This window comes from Danio aesculapii, chromosome 22 (assembly GCF_903798145.1).
Source record: "Danio aesculapii chromosome 22, fDanAes4.1, whole genome shotgun sequence".
Lineage (NCBI taxonomy): Eukaryota > Metazoa > Chordata > Actinopteri > Cypriniformes > Danionidae > Danio > Danio aesculapii.
The window spans coordinates 3,553,445-3,573,536 of record NC_079456.1 but is presented as its reverse complement, the minus strand read 5'-3'; the positions used below and the strand labels follow the sequence as shown (position 1 = coordinate 3,573,536).

At 32.5% G+C, this 20,092-nt stretch overlaps 1 protein-coding gene and 5 non-coding genes across 6 annotated transcripts; 5 read left to right on the top strand and 1 right to left on the bottom strand.

Moving 5' to 3' along the window:
• Nucleotides 1-2,629: 2,629 nt before the first annotated feature.
• Nucleotides 2,630-2,700, top strand: trnag-gcc (transfer RNA glycine (anticodon GCC)). Its single transcript has one exon. It is a non-coding gene; the product is annotated as a tRNA-Gly (tRNA).
• Nucleotides 2,701-4,391: 1,691 nt separating this feature from the next.
• On the top strand, nucleotides 4,392-4,462 carry trnag-gcc (transfer RNA glycine (anticodon GCC)). Its single transcript has one exon. It is a non-coding gene; the product is annotated as a tRNA-Gly (tRNA).
• A 787-nt stretch (nucleotides 4,463-5,249) lies between these two features.
• Nucleotides 5,250-5,321, top strand: trnad-guc (transfer RNA aspartic acid (anticodon GUC)). Its single transcript has one exon. It is a non-coding gene; the product is annotated as a tRNA-Asp (tRNA).
• Nucleotides 5,322-7,948: 2,627 nt separating this feature from the next.
• Nucleotides 7,949-8,022, top strand: trnai-aau (transfer RNA isoleucine (anticodon AAU)). Its single transcript has one exon. It is a non-coding gene; the product is annotated as a tRNA-Ile (tRNA).
• Nucleotides 8,023-8,750: 728 nt separating this feature from the next.
• trnam-cau (transfer RNA methionine (anticodon CAU)) lies at nucleotides 8,751-8,823 on the bottom strand. Its single transcript has one exon. It is a non-coding gene; the product is annotated as a tRNA-Met (tRNA).
• Nucleotides 8,824-9,464: 641 nt separating this feature from the next.
• On the top strand, nucleotides 9,465-19,413 carry aqp12 (aquaporin 12). Its single transcript, XM_056448385.1, has 4 exons — nucleotides 9,465-9,765; nucleotides 14,649-14,991; nucleotides 16,659-16,775; nucleotides 19,175-19,413. The coding sequence occupies exons 1-4, from the start codon at nucleotides 9,523-9,525 to the stop codon at nucleotides 19,300-19,302; spliced, it is 831 nt and encodes a 276-aa protein (XP_056304360.1). The 5' UTR covers nucleotides 9,465-9,522; the 3' UTR covers nucleotides 19,303-19,413.
• The last annotated feature ends 679 nt before the right edge of the window (nucleotides 19,414-20,092 follow it).

Sequence of the window (20,092 nt, the reverse complement as noted above, 5' to 3'; positions counted from 1 at the left end):
CTTTTGCACAGGCCTTTCTAAAGGGTTAATGCTACCAACTGATGATCAACAGTAAAAGTTACCATATTTTACCTCATTCCTACAGGAAAAACCACCAACAATAAAAAAAAAAATGGCATTATAATGGAATTCAGTGTGGCAATAACAGCCACGATCATTACGAAAGGGTAGTAAATTTCATTGGTACGCAATGTTAAATATTAAAATAATAATTTAAGTTAATTTAAACTAAAGTATGACTGTTTAGAGCAGATTTTAATTGCTTGCAAAAACAGTCGATCAATATTATTTACAAAAAGAATTAAATTGGGTTAATAGTGATTATTATTCCCGCCGCTAGGATTCTAACTTCAACGGTCGACGGTGATGGACGCGATAATCACCAGAGGACGGGAAAGTTATGAAATCGTCCATTATTCGTGGTTAAAATGGTCTTTTGTTATTACGATGCTCTTAGGAACGACATTCTGACGATACACGCGTATTTTGGCGTCGAAATAAACATTCGGAAGGATTTGATAGATGTCTAAAGTTTGTGATCGGCTTCACCTGTTGGTGAGTGGATAAAATGTCTAACGTTACATTGGGTTCAACTGAACTGGACAGGTGGTTTAATTAGATTAGTTTTCTTTAATGTTTTCTTGTGTAGACCGTTCACGCTATTTCATGAAAACATTATTTAATAACTTTTAAATATAAGTGATGGGCTGTAGTAAAAAAAAATCTCGCCGAGTTTCTTTCGCTTAAAAAAAGTGACGCTTATGCTAATGTAAACAATGATGTGAGTAGTCTACAGCTAATGTCTGCATTTGGTTGAAAACTTAACTGGACATGTAAATTAGTTAGATTAGCTTTCTTAAACGTTTTCAAGTATAGGCTTTCACGCTTTTTCATTATTCATTTGCTTTGAGTTTGAGTGATGGACCGTAGTCAAAAAAATGGCCTAATGTTACGTTGACGTTAAACCTCGTGGAGAGTTTTCTCTTAAATGTGACGATTATGTTCGTGTAAATAATGCTGCTCATGTTTGGAGAATAAGTTAGATGAAATAACCTCGTTTGGTTGAAAACTGGACTGGACAGCTAATTTAATTAGATCATTTTTCTTGAACACGTTTTCTTGTGTAGGCTTTTACACTTTTTCATTAAAATAGTATTTATTCACTTTAAGTTTGATGGACCGTAGTCGAAAAAGATAGCCTAAGTTAACATTAAACCTCGTCGAGATTTTTCGCTTAAATGTGACGATTATGTTAGTGTAAACAATGTTCATTTTTGGTAAGTAGATGAAATGTCTACATTTGGTTGAAAACTTAACTGGACAGGTGTAGATTCGTTTTCTCAAACATGTTTTCTTGTGTGTGTTTTTTAAGCTATTTTATTATAACATTATATATTTACTTTGAGTTTCAGTGATGGATCGTAGTCTATAAAAGATGGCGTCAGTTAACATCACACCTCGAGATTTTTCGCGTAAGTGTTAAGATATGTTAGTCCAAACAATGATGTTCATACTTTTGGTAAGTAGATTAAAGGTCTGCATTTAGTTAAAAACTGTACTGGACGGGTGATTTTAATTAGATTAGATTTCTTAAACATGCCTGCTTGTGTAGGCTAGTTTGCATTTGATCTTATGGTAAACTAAATGGAGCAATACATAAAGTAAAACTAAATTTGCTTAATTCTGACCATAATGAAGAACTCCAGATGCAGACCCTGCTGTATTTATTAAAATATATCTTTAACTGATTGACAAATTAATCATGGTTTTGTCATAGTTTTGTAAAATCAAAATAAAAGCCTCAATATAATGCAAATAGTGCAATTAATCATTAGATGCATAGATTTCAACTCTTGGATGTGACATAACGCAAGCCAAACTATATATCTTTGTATTGTGAAAACAGGTTTGTATTTTTGGTTTGAGTTGAGTTGAGGGTCATTGGAATTTCCTTCTTTCAGATCAACTGAAAAAGTTAAGTTTCCAACACAATCTTTTTTTCCATACCCAATGTATATTCTTAATAGATGCGTTATTGTGTGGTTTTCTGGAAGAAGCAAGTAAAGCTATGTTTGCTTAATGGAACAAATCACAAATTCTGACCCTAATCCAGAACTCTGGATGCAAAGCTTGGACTGTTTATGAAAAACTTTAGATTACTTTAAAAATGAATCTTGATTTGGCATAAAAGGGCAGTGAAGTATTAGAAGTATAACATTTGTCAACCTTTGAGTGTGGAGCGCCACCTAGTGGTTAATTCATGCAGAACTCCTGTTTCAAAAACGATTATCTGCAAAAATGGATTTAGCAATTTTAATAGCTGTTTTAGGTCTGGGACTCCAATGTTCAAGGTCAGTAGACATATGCTGTACCAGTTGTTATTTTATACATTGCATTTTAATACATATACGTTTTATGCTTGTCATTCATTCATGTTTTTTTTTTCTCTACATAGGCCAAACATTGTGATGAGATATTGAGAGCGGTTAGAGGTGAGTACTTTTTTGGTTATATTTCTAATTATAGTCTATTATTGGGTTTGTATTGATGGATTAATGCAGAACGAGTGCAGTTCTACAGTGCTACAGTACTAATAAAAAATATTTTTCACAGGAAGCTCAACATGTGAGCATTGGTGGTTCAGTGGTAGAATTCTCGCCTGCCACGCGGGAGGCCCGGGTTCGATTCCCGGCCAATGCAACAGCTTATTTTAGACTTATTATAAATGCTTACACACACAAATCTTTGAAATTAAGTTATTTACAGGATCCAAAATTAACATTTTAGTGTGCTGCCGGGTCATTGTGAACATTTAAAGTAGTTTGTAACTCAAATATCCCAATAAATGCTTTAAATATGTACATAATTTTTCAGTCAAAGCAGTTATTTAAGTGTATAAATTAACCTGATTCAGCTTCATTTTCATAATAGTTTAAAAATATTACCGTTAGACCTTTTTTGTTCATTAACAGCAAAAAAATTGCATATGCAAATATCAGTATTACTGGTTTGAATTAATTATTGTGCAAGTCAATTTTATTGTTAAGGTATTTAAGCTTAGCGGCTTTATTAAATGTATTCAGTAAATAGCCACTTTTAATATTGTCTAATTAAAATATAGTTTAAGATTTAATTTTTGTAATGTTTTTACCTAAAAAATTTAAGTTAATAATAATTAAATTAATTAAGAATGCTAGACAGATCTGATCTGAGAATTTCACGTTTTTGATCTAGATTGCGTTTAGTAAGCTATGTACCGTTTAAAGTTCTCACATTAGACCCACTTTCATTTGTAGAAAAAAATTACCTACCAAATATCTTTGTATTGTCTTGTGAAAACTGGTGTTTTTAGTTTGATGGTCAGCGAAATTGTAGCCCTTCCAGATTAACATAAGAGGTTCAGCACAAAGCTTATTTATACTTCTATCTATCTACTTTCTTTCAAAAGTGCTTTACTTGACATTAGTTTTATGGGTGTATAAACAGAGAAATATACTTTTTTACAAGTAAAACTGCTTAACCCTGATCATGAACTCCAGATGCAGAGCTTGGTGTGTTTAAACTGATAACCAATTAATCATAATTTTGTCAACTCGAAATAAAAGCCTTAATTTAATTCAAAAGAGTGCAATTACTCAAAAGTATGGTCTTTAAATCAACTTTTGGGACTAGAATTGGTTTATTTAAGTCATAACCCAAATCTAAATCTTTGTATATTTCTTATGAAAACCCGTGTGTATTTTTAGCATTGAAGTTTTTTCAGCCCACCTGATCAGCCTGAATTCAGTTTCCAACAGGATCTAGTTTCCGTACCTTATGTATTTCCTTTTTAATTGGTTTTCTGGGACAACCAAGTAAGCTAAGTTTGCTCAATCAAATCACCAATTCTCATCATAACCCAGAACTCAAGATGAAGAGCTTGGACTGTTTATTAAAAGCTGTTTATGTTATTTTATGAATTAATCATGGTTTGATATAACAGGGCAGTGAAGTATTGGAAGTTTAGCATTTGTTATCTTTTGAGTGTGGAGTGCCACCTAGTGGTTAAATTATTGAAACTCCTTTGTTTCAAAAACGGTCATCTACTCAAATAGATTTTAGCAATTTTAACAGCTGTTTTAGTTTGGGACTCCAATGCTAAAGGTTAGTAGACACATTATGCTGTACCAGTTTTTTTTATACATTGTAATTTATGCATGTCATTCATTCATGTCTTTATTTCTACAAAGGCTATACATGCTACGATATTGAAGGCACTGTTAGAAGTGAGTACTTTTTTCAGTTTTATTATTTGTAATAGTCTAGTATTGAGTCCATTTTGATTGATTAACACAGGTTGTCTGCAGTATGGTACGAATAAAATTTCCCGTGCAAAAAAGCTTGCCATGCGAGCATTGGTGGTTCAGTGGTAGAATTCTCGCCTGCCACGCGGGAGGCCCGGGTTCGATTCCCGGCCAATGCAACAGCTTATTTTAGACTTCTTTTACCTGTTTAAACACTTCTTTGAAATCAACATAATTACAGGATCCAAAATTTATATTTTAGACCCTCAGACATCTCTGTGCTCACGTTTATTTAATTATCGGTTTATTAAAAGTTTAAAAAAAAGGCTAACAGTAATATTTTTTTTTGTGGTTAAGCACTTTTGCAGCAAACAAAACATTACACACGCTAAAACTAGTTATTACTGGTTCAAATTAATTATTTACTTTATTTATTTTTTTACACATTTCCTTTTTATAGTTCATTGAAGGACTTTACAGTTAAAACCACTAAACTTCTAAAGCTCTATCTATCTATCTATCTATCTATCCATCCATCCATCCATCCATCCATCCATCCCTCTATCTACAACTAGCAAACCGTAGTTTGGGCATGTTAGCAAAATGCTAATATGCTAGCAGCATGTGAAATCTTGCTAGCAACGTGCTAAGACATTCTAACTTTCTAAAATCCCAATTCCAGTTCCTTCCCTCGAAAGCATGAATAAACTTGATGTTCAAAATAAATATTTGATTACATTGTGTATATTAATTCAAAACAGTGATAATTTCTCTACGTGTTCATTTCAGACCCTGCTTACAGATGAAGTGTTTGTGTGCCGTACTACAATGTTAAGGTAAGATTTGTTGTCACTTAAGCACTGCAAAGACATTTTCTCACTTTTTAATTGTAGAAACCATTTTTAAATGATGATGTAGGATGTAGGGTGTAGGATCAAAAGGATGTGTTTGCAGTTCTATAATCACTCCTCGTTAGTATAGTGGTAAGTATCCCCGCCTGTCACGCGGGAGACCGGGGTTCGATTCCCCGACGGGGAGATTACACTTTTTCATCAAGTATTCACAGCAAAACTGATTGAATTATTTATACAAGAGTGCTAAAGAATTAATGTATGTTTTTAAATACTAATTCTTTGTATTTAACGTTAACAAAACAAATATAACTAGGTCACTTCACTTCTTAAATGACATTCAGCTAAAAGGATCACGAAATCAAACCCAAATACTTTTTTTTTTTATTATATTGGCAGATACACAGTTGAAGTCAGAAGTATTAACCCCCTTGTATATATATTTATTTCCAATTGTTGTTTAACGGTGAGAATATTTCTACAACACATTTCTAAACATAATATTTTTAATTAACTTACTGCATTAACTTAATTAGGTTAAAGTTAGGGTAATTAGGCAAATCATTTTATAACAATGGTTTGTTCTGTAGACAGTCGAAACATTGCTTAAGGGGCTAATAATATTGACCTTAAAATGTTTTTGTTTGTTATTAAAAACGGCTTTTATTCTAGTCGAAATAAATCAAATAAGACTTTCTGCAGAAGAAAAAATAATGTGAAAAAAGGGTGAAAAAGAGGAAAAAAAAAGGGTGAAAAAGAGGAAATACTGTGAAAAATTCCTTGCTCTGTTAAACATCATTTTGTCATATTTGACAAAGAAACAAACATTTACTGGAAGGCAAATCATTTTGACTTCAGCTCTACATGTGTGACACGTAGGGTTAGGTCTTGTTAGATTTTTATTATTTTCCGATTCCAGTTTTGATTGCACTTAACGATTTTGACTCTTATCAATTACTAGTTTTAATTCCATTGCTCTATTTACAACAGAATGCAAGTTAGTTTTCATCAATCCGATAACAATGCACAAACACTTTACAATAGGGTTGTATTAGTTAATGCTAGTTGATGCATTTACTAAAATGAACAATACATGTAATGCAGTATTTGTTCATGTTAGTTACTGTTCATGAAAATACAGTTGTTCATTACTAATTCATTTGGATTTTAATAATGCATCAGTAAATGTTGAACTATGATTAAAAAACTGTACAAGTATTGTTCGTTATTAGATCATGTATATAAAATACATTTACTAATAAATCCTAAAGTGTGACCGATTAACAAAGGAGATGCATTAGGCTACTGATGCAACTTTTGTAAGTTAAAAGAACAACGTCTTATTAACAGTTCCAGATCAATTAAAGACACTTTATAAATAAGCTAGCCTACTTTGTGCATTAATTAATGAAATGATCGATAATTGATTTCCTTTATTTCCGATCTATTAAACCTGCTTTATTATGTTTTAATATGTATATGCTTTAATTTGTATAAAATTCGTTTTAACCATTATTTAAGCACATTGAAAGTAATTAAATTACATATATTTGATTAAAAACATGATGCAAAGGATCAGGAAATAATCACGCAAAAAAAAAACAATCTCATGCCACCATTTCGAGGTAAAATTCGCATGAATGCTGGTTTGAATAGATTTAATTTATTAAAAGCACATTAAAGACTAACATATTAGTGTATTGCAATGATTACACTTTGCTTTGCCATCTTTTTCACCACTTGTAGCCTTTTAAGCACATGTTGTGGTCCATCTAATGTTTAGATTATAGCTAATTCAAGGTGCTTGTCAGCACTGAAGTTCCCAGCAGAGTGTCAAGTGAAAAAATAAAAATGTGCGCAAGTACAGGAATCAACCATAGTGACACGTTTATAAAAACAGTATTAGGACACCAACATTTCACTATAGAGTGAAAACTGATTCATTTTTCTTCGTTTAGAGCAAATTTCATTAGAGAAAAAGACATTTAGAAACAACGTCACTGCAATGGGGTAAATCCATAAATCCAGATTTGCCAGTTTCTGTCTTAAAAAAACAAAAAGTAGATGCAGTTCCAGTTTGTGCTTGAGTTTCTCCACAAATTTGCTAAGCGTGCTTAAATGTAGCCTACTTTAGTCAAATAGCTATGCAAGATATTATCGGTCAGACTTTACAATAAGCTTTCATTAGTTAATGTATTTACTAACATGAACTAGTAATGAAGAATGCATGTAAAGCATTTATTAATCGTAGTTCAACATTTACTAATGCATTATTAACATTCAAATGTATGCTTGTTAACAGTAGTTAATGCACTGAGTTAACATGAACAACTGTATTTTCATTAACTAACATGAACAAATACTGTAATGTGTTGTTCATTGTGTTAGTAAATGCATCAGTTAACATAAACCAATTCAACATTATTTTAAAGTGTTACCATGCTATCTCCTTTCAGTTTTATAACACAACTGACATAAGTCAAAGTGAATGAAGTTACTAAGGAGCTTGCTATAATATTACTACAATATTGTGGGCAACAATGTAACACAATACACATTTTATAAGTGCAACGCAACATTTGCGGCCATATGGTCATTGGATAATTTGATTTATGTTTAACAATGATCGTTGGGTAGGGTTTCATGATCCTTTATTGTTAAAGCTTCACTTTCTCCTTGATGTTACTACTCAAATAAAATCAATCAGTAATTGGTTTTAAACCAGTTTAAAAAGTAAACTCACAAAGAAAACAGGGAACACGTTGATCTCTGAACTTGTTTTTTTAAGCCGTGATTTCGGAGGTGGGTCCTCAGGGCCGGTTAGCTCAGTTGGTTAGAGCGTGGTGCTAATAACGCCAAGGTCGCGGGTTCGATCCCCGTACTGGCCAATAATTTTTACCCTAGCTGCTCTTTGTTCATATTTGTACTTGATAATTGTTAAATGTTTATATGATAAAAATTCATTTTTCATGATATTTCTATATCACAATTTTTTACGTTTTATACAATTAATAGATTATTCAATATAAATTTTATATTAAAACATAATTATTATTTTTTTTCATTGCGTTTAAATTATTAGCATTTTTTAAATTATTACTTTATTAACTTTGTAACACTTTAGTTCAAGGTCTCGTTTGTTAGCGTTAATTTTTAATTTTTTGTACAAAAGTAATTAACCTATTGTAATGTTGTGTAATAAAAACATTGCTTAAACTCTTATGTAAAAAAACTTTAATAATTAATCATATTTATACATTTAAGCTTTGTTTACATTTTTGAAAACTAAGATATTTAAATTATAAATATTGAAAAAAACTTGTCCATCATGAAATGAGACCATAAACAAGAAATGTTGAATAAAGTATAATCTAAATCAATAATAAAGGATACTTTAAAAATTTTTAAGTACAATTTATTTGTAGTTTATTTTAAGAAATAAACATAACAAAAGTATGAAGTTATCCAGCAGGTGGCAGTATTTGTCTATTAATCTAGTATAAAACAATGCTAAACGTTTGAGTAGGAAAGTGTTTAAATCTCCAGATTACTTTTTAATAGGCTAAAGCATCAAACCATTAAAGCTGAATGTGATTTCTCTTGTAAATAAAAATCTTGCCCCGTGTGAGGCTCGAACTCACGACCTTCAGATTATGAGACTGACGCGCTGCCTACTGCGCCAACGAGGCCTGGTGGGATACAGCACAGAGCCTGCTTATGAGCTACACATGCAACCCTGAAAACCAGGAGTGGAGTGCAGATGCTTTTTATTCCTATCTTTTAGATTTATATAAATCTCAATTTTATATTATATAGAATTTAAATGCATATATTTAGATTAAAAAATTTAAATGCAAACAATAATAGAAATACTATATAATAAAAATAGTGGATTTAAAATACATAAGCATGTGTAGTTACTGCACTTTTACCTCTGTAGTGCAGATTTCAAATACATACGTTAAATATGAGATTTCAAATGCATATACATATATATATGTATACATTCACACATTAAATCATGTATTCAATTAAGTGTATTTTATATTTGCTTTTATTTTCTATTGCATTTATATTTCTACAATTTAAATTGTTATTATTTTAAGGTCACGATTGGTTGTTTAAGCAATTCACAGCATATCACACTGTGAGACAAAATTAATATTAAGTGGAGATTGTCCAGAATTTGTCATCAATCATCCACTAGAGGGAGCCAAATCTGAAGTCCACTTTTCCCCCAGGTGGCCTTGATGAGGTCAATGTGTTTCTGACCCGTGTGTGTTTGTGATAAGAGCGTGGACTGTCCGAGTGCCACGTTATCACACATATTGAGCAAATACAGCAACACTGAGCTCGTGTCTTTCTTTCTTTCTGTCCGTCGGCTCATCATGTCGGGCCTGAACTCTTCTCTGGGCTTCTTCCTGGCGGTGGTGGGTTTGAGTGTGTCGGGCCGCGTTCTGCTGCGCCGCTGGACCATCCTGCTGGAGTTGGTCTCCGCATTTGCTCTGTGCGCCTGCAGGCTGGAGGTGGACACCATCGCAGAGGTGGGACAGTGGGCCGGAGCTCTCGGGCCAGATGTTGCCGTCACAATGCTGTTCCTGTCCATCGCCATACACACCGCCATCATGCAGGTATAAGTGAGAAAAATAATTGCTTAAGGGGGGCTAATATTATTGACCTTAAATGATTTAGAAAAATTTAAAACTGCTTTTATTCTAGCTGAAATAAAACATATAAGACTTTCTCCAGAAGAAAACACATTATAGGAAATACTGTGGAAAATGGCTTGCTCTAAGCATCATTTGGGATTTCACAGGAGGACGAATAATTCTGACCAGCTGTATATAAAAACAATTGTACAATCATTTTAATGGCATTTAGACACCTCTGGTTTTGATATAAATAGAATTGAACACTATATCAAGCAAATGGTGTAGAATATGCCATTTTTCTAAATTAACGCTGCTTTCTTGCGTATTTCGAGTTGGCAACATCATGTGTTGTTATCGTAATCCACCAAATAAGCCGATTTGAAATTGTCTGAATGTGTTTTAAGTCAGTATTACTTTCACAAGTTAAACAAGATGCATATGAATAAAACGTGTATAAATAATCATTTGTAGCGCTAAATCTCCCAATAATCTGGCTTTAGTAATTCACAGTTGCTTAGATTTATAATACGTGACATTACATCATTATATTTTGAAAGCAAAAATTAAAGGCTGTCCTACATAAAGCATCTATATACAAATTAAATCAGTAATCTTCATTCATGTTCCTTCGGCTTAGTCCCTTTATTCATCAGGAGATGCCCTTTTAACTGCAACCCAGTACTGGGAAAAACCCATACACATTGATTCACACACACACTACAGCCAGTTTAGTTAATATATTCACCTTTAGCTTGTGTTTGGACTGTGGGGGAAACCGAAGCACCCGGAAGAAACCCACGCCAACACGGGAGAACATGCAAACTCCATACAGAAATGCCAACTGAACAAGCTGGGACTCGAACCAGCGACTTTCTAACTGAGGCGAAATCAGTAATCTTTTACAAGTTAAACAAGACTACTTAAATTTGTCTTGATGAAGTGCTCCTCAAAAATAATTTGTTGAGCTAAATCTTCAACTCATCTGTCTTTAGTAGTTGAAATTTAAATGCTTAGCTTTAGCTGCTTAATTTTCACTTTCATTTTGCTCTATTAGTTATGTTATTTTTTCAGTACTGGGTTGCAGTTGGAAGTGCATCCGCTGTGTAAAACATATAATAGTTGGCGGTTCATTTCGCTGTGGTGACCCCTGATAAATAAAGGGACTAAGCCAAAGGAGAATGAATGAATGATGTATTTTGAAAGGACAAAAACTGTTAAATTCGCTGTCACACAATAAGGTTTAATTAGTTATGTCCAGCATTTACCAATGCATCATTAAACATCCAAATTCATGTTTGTTAAAGGGACAGTTCACCCAAAAATGACAACGTACTCCCCATTTACTCTCCTTCAATTGTTTTTTAACCTTTGAGTTTCTTTCTTCTGTTGAACACAAAAGAAGATATTTCGAAGAATGCTGAAAACCTGTAACCTTTGACATCCAAAGTAGGAAAAGCAAACATTCAGTCAATGATTACAGGATTCCAGCATTCTACAAATAATCTTTTTTTAGTGATCAACAGAGAATCAAGCTCTTAATGGTTTGAAACGAGAGTAAATGATGACAGAATTTTCATTTTTGAGTGAACTATCCCTTTAACATTAGTTAATGCATTATGGGTTAACATGAACTGACAATGAATGACTTTATTTACATTAATGAAGATGAAAAATACTGTTATACATGTATTGTTCATTGTTTGTTCATGTTAGTAAATATGGAGGATGAGGAGTGCCTTTTAGAAATAAAATAAAGAATCAAATTATTACTTTAATAATTGAAGCATTAAAATGTGTATAAATAAAGCATGGACAAATAATTGGACATAAACAAATGTGTTTATTTAAAGTGTGATTTTAAGTGTCATTCAATGTCATTTATAAATACTTTTTAAATGTTCAAATAAATAAAACATTTAATAATGTTTATTTAAATCATGCAAAACAAAAATGTGGTTTTGAATTAATATATATGTGTGTGTTATATATATTTGTTATGTATATGATACACACACATAGAAACAAAACTATACAACACAACTTTGTTACATAGATTTAATATGTAAATTTACTTTATTTTATGCATAAATTTAAATGCAAGTTGCATCATATATTTTATATGTAAATATAAATGAACATTCATCTGCATGTGTGTGTTTATATGTGCATAATACATATACACTGCACACACTTAAATTGTCAAATCAAACTTTTTATTTTGGATGCGATTTAATCTTTGCCTAGCACTAAATATATTAACTATAAATTTAAAAAATAGTATATTCATGAATGCACAAAGCATGTTTAACTGAAAAAAGCATCTTCCATAGTAGAATTAAAGAGAATACTATACAAGTCAATGTCTTTTCTTCATCAGTTCAACCTCATTCAGAAGAAAGAAATTCAAACTGGTTTGAAACTAGTGTTATCATGATACTGGGATTTCTAGCTTTGATATAATATATGATTAATATCGATATTCAATACCGTTTTCGATACTGTGAGGAAACAGAAAAACACACAGATGAAGTCAGAATTATTTGCGCTGCTGTGAAATGTTTTTTTCTTTTTCAAATATTTTCCAAATGATGTTTAACCCTCTACCGCATGGTGTTCCCATATGGCAACATGATATTGATGTTCATTTCCCTGCCACTGTTTCTTTAAGACCACCGCTCTAATTTTTTTATGTTAGAAAGAGAAAGCCTTAGTTTAGCCATTGATGTGCTTTGGTTAGATCACATGACGTGCAGTGTCTTACTGTAGTGCGATTTCTGACAGACTATTGTTTATTCTAAGTACTTGCTGATTTATATCGATTTATAATGCATAAACCGTCAAGTCTAACCGTAACAGGTATTATAGACGTTAAATGCTCATTATAATTTTATATTCTGTGTATTTAATTTAAAGATTGAACTTACTAACGTTTTAATCGAAATCACATGACGTGCAGTGTTTTTCTGTGGTGCGATTTCTGACAGACTGGTGTTTATTGTAAGTACTCGCTGAATGCAAATGAAAACGTAAACAAATATAAACAAAGGATTAACTCGTGTCAGATACACACAAAAAGCTGAAACATCACCTCCAGTAAATTATGATGACATATTCACAACTCAAAGTTTTTATCAAATTAGTTTTCTGTAAATCCATCAAATGTATTTGATGCCAAATGGCAACACTGTCCAATAGTGGAATGTGCAATATTGCAAGGTCAGCTGTGATCTTTTAAGTTGTAACAATAACAACATGAACACTAGTAGTATAATGTTGATTAGTTGCATGTTAAAGACATTCACATTATGAATAGAACCAAATTTTCTTGGCAATACATTTGATTTGATATAAATACATATACAAATAGTGAAGACCATCATGTTCTATTGTAAGTAAAATAAGAAAAGGACAGAACTGGCTTTTCCTGTAGGTGAACGTAAGGATGAGATGGGTTTCAGTGACCATGAGAATGATGCAGATTGGACATTTGATAAGAGCAGTGAGAGACAGTTTAAGTTAACTCAGAGGCAGATAAGACAAGCGTACTATAGTATAACGTATAAACATTGTTAGCTTATTCTGATGCATCCGGATATATTAGACTTGTTGTTTATTTGTTAGAATATTTACTGGAAGAAATATTTATACCTACAGTATGTTGTATACATGATGATACAGTATTATGTTTCTTTTCAATAATATTTAGCAAAAAAGAATGAAGCTGTTGAAATAGCAGCTGTTGGAAAGTGTATGTAAGGTATTATTTATAAGTTCTGTGTTAAATACTGCAACACCTATTAAATCTAAACAAACAAGTAAAATTCTAAATTTGAAATGTCTACGTTAGATCCACTATTGGACATTTTTGCTATATAGCAACATATCATAAAGTACCTGCAAAAAATGTTCCTGAATTTTTGTTTTACAGCACTTCAAGTTAAGCCAATCTAACAAAAGTAAAACAGTCAAATATACATATATTTATAGATCTATCATAATGCATGCAGTAGAGGGTTTAACAGAGCAAGGAATTTTGCACAGCATTTCCTATAATATTTTTTCTTCTGGAGAAAGTCTTATTTGTTTTATCTTGGCTAGAATGAAATGAAGCTCAATATTATTAGCCCCCTTAATCATTATGTTTTGAATTGTCTTCAGAACAAACCACTGTTATACAATGACTTGCCTAATTACTCTAACTTTACCCTAATTAAACTAGTTAAGCCTTTGAATGTCACTTTAAGCTGTATAGAAGTGTCTTGAAGAATATCTAGTCTAATATTATTTACTGTCATAAATGGCAAAGATAAAATAAATCAGTTATTAGAGATGAGTTATTAAAACTATTATGATTAGAAATGTGTTGAAAAAATGTCTTTGAATATAAAAGAACTAAAAGATAACAGGAGGACTAATTATTCTGACTATATATATAAATATATATATATATATATATATATATATATATATATATATATATATATATATATTGTTACGCACCGTCTAGGGATGGTGCACAACATGAAAGACAAGACAACGAAAGTGAAGTCAAAGATTTATTGGGGTTTGAATTCGGGAGCTGACAAGGCCAAAATAACAAACAAAAATTCCTTAATGTTAAATCTCTAACTTACCTGATCAAAAAGAAAAGAAAAGAAAGTACAATTCACGACCCTAACTACCTAACACAAAAACAGAGGTCAAAAAGGTTTTACAAAGAAAATGGTGTCAAACTCCTTACTATCCCAATATATATACTATTTACAAAACAGGCGATCATATTTAAAGGACAATCCAAAATGTATATATATACTTATACTTAACGCACCTCTTTAATAAGTCTCCCTCTTCTCTTCATGCAGGATCTGAGTGGAAACCCGGCAGTGACGCTGCTGCGGCTCCTGCAGAGGGATGTTAGCGTAGTGGTGGCGGTTCTGAGCATAGCGGCGCAGCTGATCGGAGCGTTCCTGGCTCTGGAAGTGGCCGGCAGGTTCTGGGCGATGGAGCTGAGCGATATGCACATGATCAAGAACCTGATGATGTCCGAGTGCACCACATCTCTGAGGGTCTCCGCAGCGCTCGGGGTCTCCACTGAAGCTCTCGCTGCACTGCTGCTGCTCCTGCTGCACCTCGTCCTGAAGAACAGATCACAGATGCTGAAGATCCCTGTGCTCTCTGTGGTGCTCACGCTCATCGCTTACACCGGTGAGTGCACGAGCATGATTATAGCAGAGAGAACATTGAGGATTATTAACTGAAGGTTTTGAGCTGGAATTTGACTGATTTCATTTCTAGACATACACAGAATTATTAGTCCTTCTGTTTATATTTTCGTTGAATAAAAATACGTTTTTTAACACATTTATAAACTTAAAAGTTCACAGAAGGGCGAATAATTGACACTTCAATTGTGTGTGTGTGTATATATTATATATATATATTATATATATATATATATATATATATATATATATATATATATATATATATATATATATAATATTTGAAATGGATTAAAAAAGGTTTCCCAAATTGTCCTTAAACAGGAATGGATGTTTTTTTTTTTAATAGTTTAACTTTGCTAAAAATTTTCAATCTACTTTAACACTGTGGTGTGTGTGTGTGTGTGTGTGTGCGCGTGTGTGTTTATATAGATATAAATTGTCTAATATGACAAATGCAAGGATTGTGGATGTATTTAAAATTTTAAAAACACATATTAATAAATATACTAATTAATAAAAATACTGGGTTATAAAAACAATATATAGAATAAAAATAGTTAATATTTAAAACGTTTACATAATATAAACAATTGCATCAAAATTTTAATAGATTTTGAATTCATGTCAAAACACCTTAAATCGAAATATTAAAGGCTGAAGATATGAAAAGCATATATTAATACACTATAACTTTCATTTTTAAATGCAGTTATTAATTAAAAAACTTAGATTTTTAAAAGTACGTATTAAAGACAACCATTTTGGATTTATAATGCATAAACCGTCAAGTCTATCTGTAACAGGTATTATAGACGTAAAATGCTCATTATTATTTTATATTCTGTATATATAAATTAAAGATTGAACTTATTAACGTTTTAATGATATTTATACAGGTAATAAATTCAACATCTTCACTATTTATTTTATGCATTTCAAACACACAATTAAATCTAATTTTTAAATATTAAAGAGAGTTGATTTATGTTTAATTACAAATGTTTGTAGATTTATAATGTGTGTTAAATAAGAATTGCAAATATTACATAATTTAAATTTTGCTGTTTAAATTGTAGATCTAGAATTAAAGCAGTTGAATGAATATTTGAAATGCATTATGAAGGTTTGTAGCTTTAAAATGCATACATAAGAGTTTAATATGTGTTGAAGCATGCCACAAAGCATTAAGGTAGTTCTGCAGGCAAAAGGGTGTCCAACCCAGTATTAGTAAGGTGTTCCTAATAAAGTATCTAGTGAGTGTACATTAAATAGTGTGGACTTGTACATAATTATTTTAACATTTGTAGATTAACTTGACCTTTTTATGCACATTTTAATTAAGGTTTCACATCAAACTAAAATAGTGTAGAATAAAAATGTATCACAACGTTTTAAACATGTTGATCGTGCATTTTTGTTGCAAATTAAAATTGTAATTGATATTTTAGATCATTTAAAATGCATAGTCAGGGATGCTTTATTTAAATTGCATGTACTACATAAACATTTCTATGCAAGTGCTGAATGTACATATTATAAATTGTGCATGTTACATTTATAACCATTATTTATTAATATATAAAGCATAATCTGTGGTGTTTGTCTGATCAATGATGTGAAGTGTTTTATTTTTCTCTTTCACTCCAGCAAACAACTACACATCTGGATATGTGAATCCGGCTCTGGCGTACGCAGTGACCTTCACCTGTCCTGGACACTCGTTCCTGGAGTATTCACTGGTCTACTGGCTCGGGCCGCTCATCGGTACAGCACTAACATACATCCACAAACAAATACACCATCAGTATAGAGCAGTGTTTTCACCATACTGCAATTTAATCACCTTTACCAAAAAAAATAACCATGTTCATACAAAATCCTGGCGGAAAAAGTGCTTCGATTTTGATGATGAAAATGTAATTGTTGCTTTCATAATCATTTAGCTTACAAACTACTACTAATTACTTAAACTATTTAACTATTAAAACAGTTTTAGCTTGAAATGAAAACAAAGATCACTGCTTTGAGTAAACAATGCATCAAATTTGAATAAATAAATCCAAACTTTTCCTTACTATACTATACTATAAACCACTAGTATCTGATATACGGTGATTAAAGTATGTAAATATGTCATTTGTAAGTGCTGCAACAGTTTGAAAATGGTTAAATTTGACGAAGGTGTAAGAACCTGTTCAATACCACAAAATATATTGCAACAGTGGTATTTAAATCTACAATATTTCTGCATGATTTCAATTCCTTTAAAACCTCAAGCATGACTTTAACTACTTAACTGTGTCCAAATTGATTGATCAAACTTTTAAGGCCCTTAAAGGGACAGCGCACCCAAAAAGATCCTCATTGTTTACTCATGTTTCTAAAAACATGGTGGTGGGCAAAGCGAGGCTTCGTGAAACACTGAAACAGTTGAAGCAAATGTGTCGAAGCTTCGAAACGTTTCGAAAGCCCACTCTACAGTGACGCCTAGTGGTCATTTTTTATGCATTGCACTGGAACAGCTTCAGCAAAGAACAGTTGAGCAAATTGAGGTATGAAACCCGACTTTGTAAATTCGTATCCTCAAGTGAAATAGTGAAGTGGTTAGGGTTCCTGACTTCCATGCGGGGATTATTGGTTCGAATCCAGGCTGATACAGTTATTTTGAAATGCTTTAAAATCAGTTAGTGATGCTTTGTTTGTGTATCGTTTTGTTTCAACGTTGGTCTGACATCCGAATAAACACTTTGTGAATAAATATATCTTGTTTCGGTCATAAAACAGGGCTGTTGCTAGATCAGATACAGTTGTGGACAGAAGTTAACAAGAATTATTTATTTTATTCATTAAATTTCCCATTTATTGTATTTTATTAACGTCTACCACAACTCTAAACCCAACCATCCCAGTACTGTAAAATATTCATTATTGTTTTACAGTTACAAACATGATGCTATATTGATGGCGTATCTGCAGCTGTATCCTAGACTACACCATAAACAGTAACATGATTAAAATACATAATCACGATTTTGGAGTATTTGTACAAGTCGGGATTCGAACCCAAAAGTCAGATGAAGACTGTAACAACATGCACACGCACAGTCCACTAAGCCATATGTGACTAAAGCGTAGGTCTGACCCTGTCAGTCAAATGCAGATTCTCCAAGTCTCGAAACGCTTCTGAACTGAGCGATGCTTTGAATCGCTTTAGTCACATGACGTGACCAGGTGTTTCGGATCATGCTTCGGTGCAGTGTTTCGAAACACTTGCGCTTCGGGATCTCGACACTGTGTCGAAACGTCAGCCATCCCTTCTTTTAACAACGTCTTTCTTCTGTTGAACACAAAACAAGATACTCTAAATAATGTTATTAGTAATTCTGAATTAGTGTTGTTGGTTTATTATCGATGTCCACTTATCTTCAATAATGGTTTAACTTTAAATACAGTCAAAGGCTAAATTAATAGCCCTCCTGCGAAACTTCAATTCTCGTTCAAATGCTACATTTTCTCCAACATTTTTTTAACATGATAGTTTTAATAACTGATTTATTTTATCTGTTATGATGACAGCACATAATATTAGACTAGATATTCTTCAAGACACTTCTATACAGCTTAAAGTGACATTTAAAGGCTTAACTAGGATAATTAAAGTAAAAGTTAGAATAATTAGGCAAGTCATTAGACAAAAGTAATTAAGACAAGATCAGAAAAATTAAGAGAACTAATAATATTAACCTTAGCATTTCTTCATACTTATATATAGTTTATTAGAAACCAAACTAAGAGGAATAATAGGAAATACTGTAAAAAAAAAATCCCCTAGCTTTACCGAACATGCTCTTTTGAATGGCTTTCTAATGGCTGTCAGTGTTTCGCACTTTACATTCGAACCACCTGCTATGCCTCACATTTTTGCTCTGAGAAAATAGTAAAAATATGGAATGCTACAGTTATTAAAATAAAACATAACTATGATTTGTTTAGATATTATTTTTCATAAAAGTGGAAAATCTGACCGTAACATTAGTTTAGAAACACTTGAGTAAATTCTGACATTTTGGGTGTGCTGTCTCTTTAAGAGCCGTAGTTTTCTCTAAACTGATTGACTTGTTTAAGACAGCACTACTATGGAGTTCTGATCTGGTGTTTTTCAGGTGTGTTTCTTGCAGTCTTCCTGTATCTGGGAAACATCCCACTGCTGTTCAGCAAGAATCTGCTTTACTCCAAGAAAAATCGCTTCCGGCTGCCCAAAGGAAAAACCAATGATGAGAAGAGCAGCTGAGACGACACAAAACACTGACGTCTGTTCAGCACATCGGCTCTTTAAGAAAGCCCTGTTTTAATGCGTTACAGTTTTTTTTGATAAGTAAATAAATTGGTTTGTTCTACTGTTGTTGGATGTGAATATTTCTACTAACATCCCACATGAAAAAATACTGTAGTAGTTTATAGTAAATGCTGTCGTGTTTTTGAACCATACAATATTAAAGTACTTGAAATAACCTGTTGCTATGGTAACACAAGATATATAGTAATTTAATGATGTAGATTTCTAGTAAGTCTATAGTTGCTATGGTAACGCAAGAATTATAGTAATATAAACAAATGACCCAATACTGTAGTGTAGACTGTAAAATATATGGACGGAGTATCCGTGACGTCACCCATAGGTTTCTGAACACTGCAAAAGAAGCTACAAGTAGGCGCGGCCAACCGTCGCCATTTTGCACGGCGGGATACCAATCAAGAGCAAAGAGGTGGAGAGTGAGCGGAGCTACAGACACCTGCTGGCACTTTGCTTAGACCTGGCAGACAGAATTTACTTTGGGAGAAACGCTTGATACTTCATTACCTGCAACTCGTTTGTGTTCTGACCACATGTGTTTAGCTGTACACTATATTAATAAAGTGTTTAGACTTTTAAAAACACTGTAGTAACACATTGAGCCACTAAACATTGTTCTTATGACGTTTTTCTACAGGAAGAAACCGCGAATTACTTCCAATTACTTCAAATGTAGTTTGTGTTTGTAAATGCAAGACTATTGAGCCAGGACTTGCGGGATTTCGAT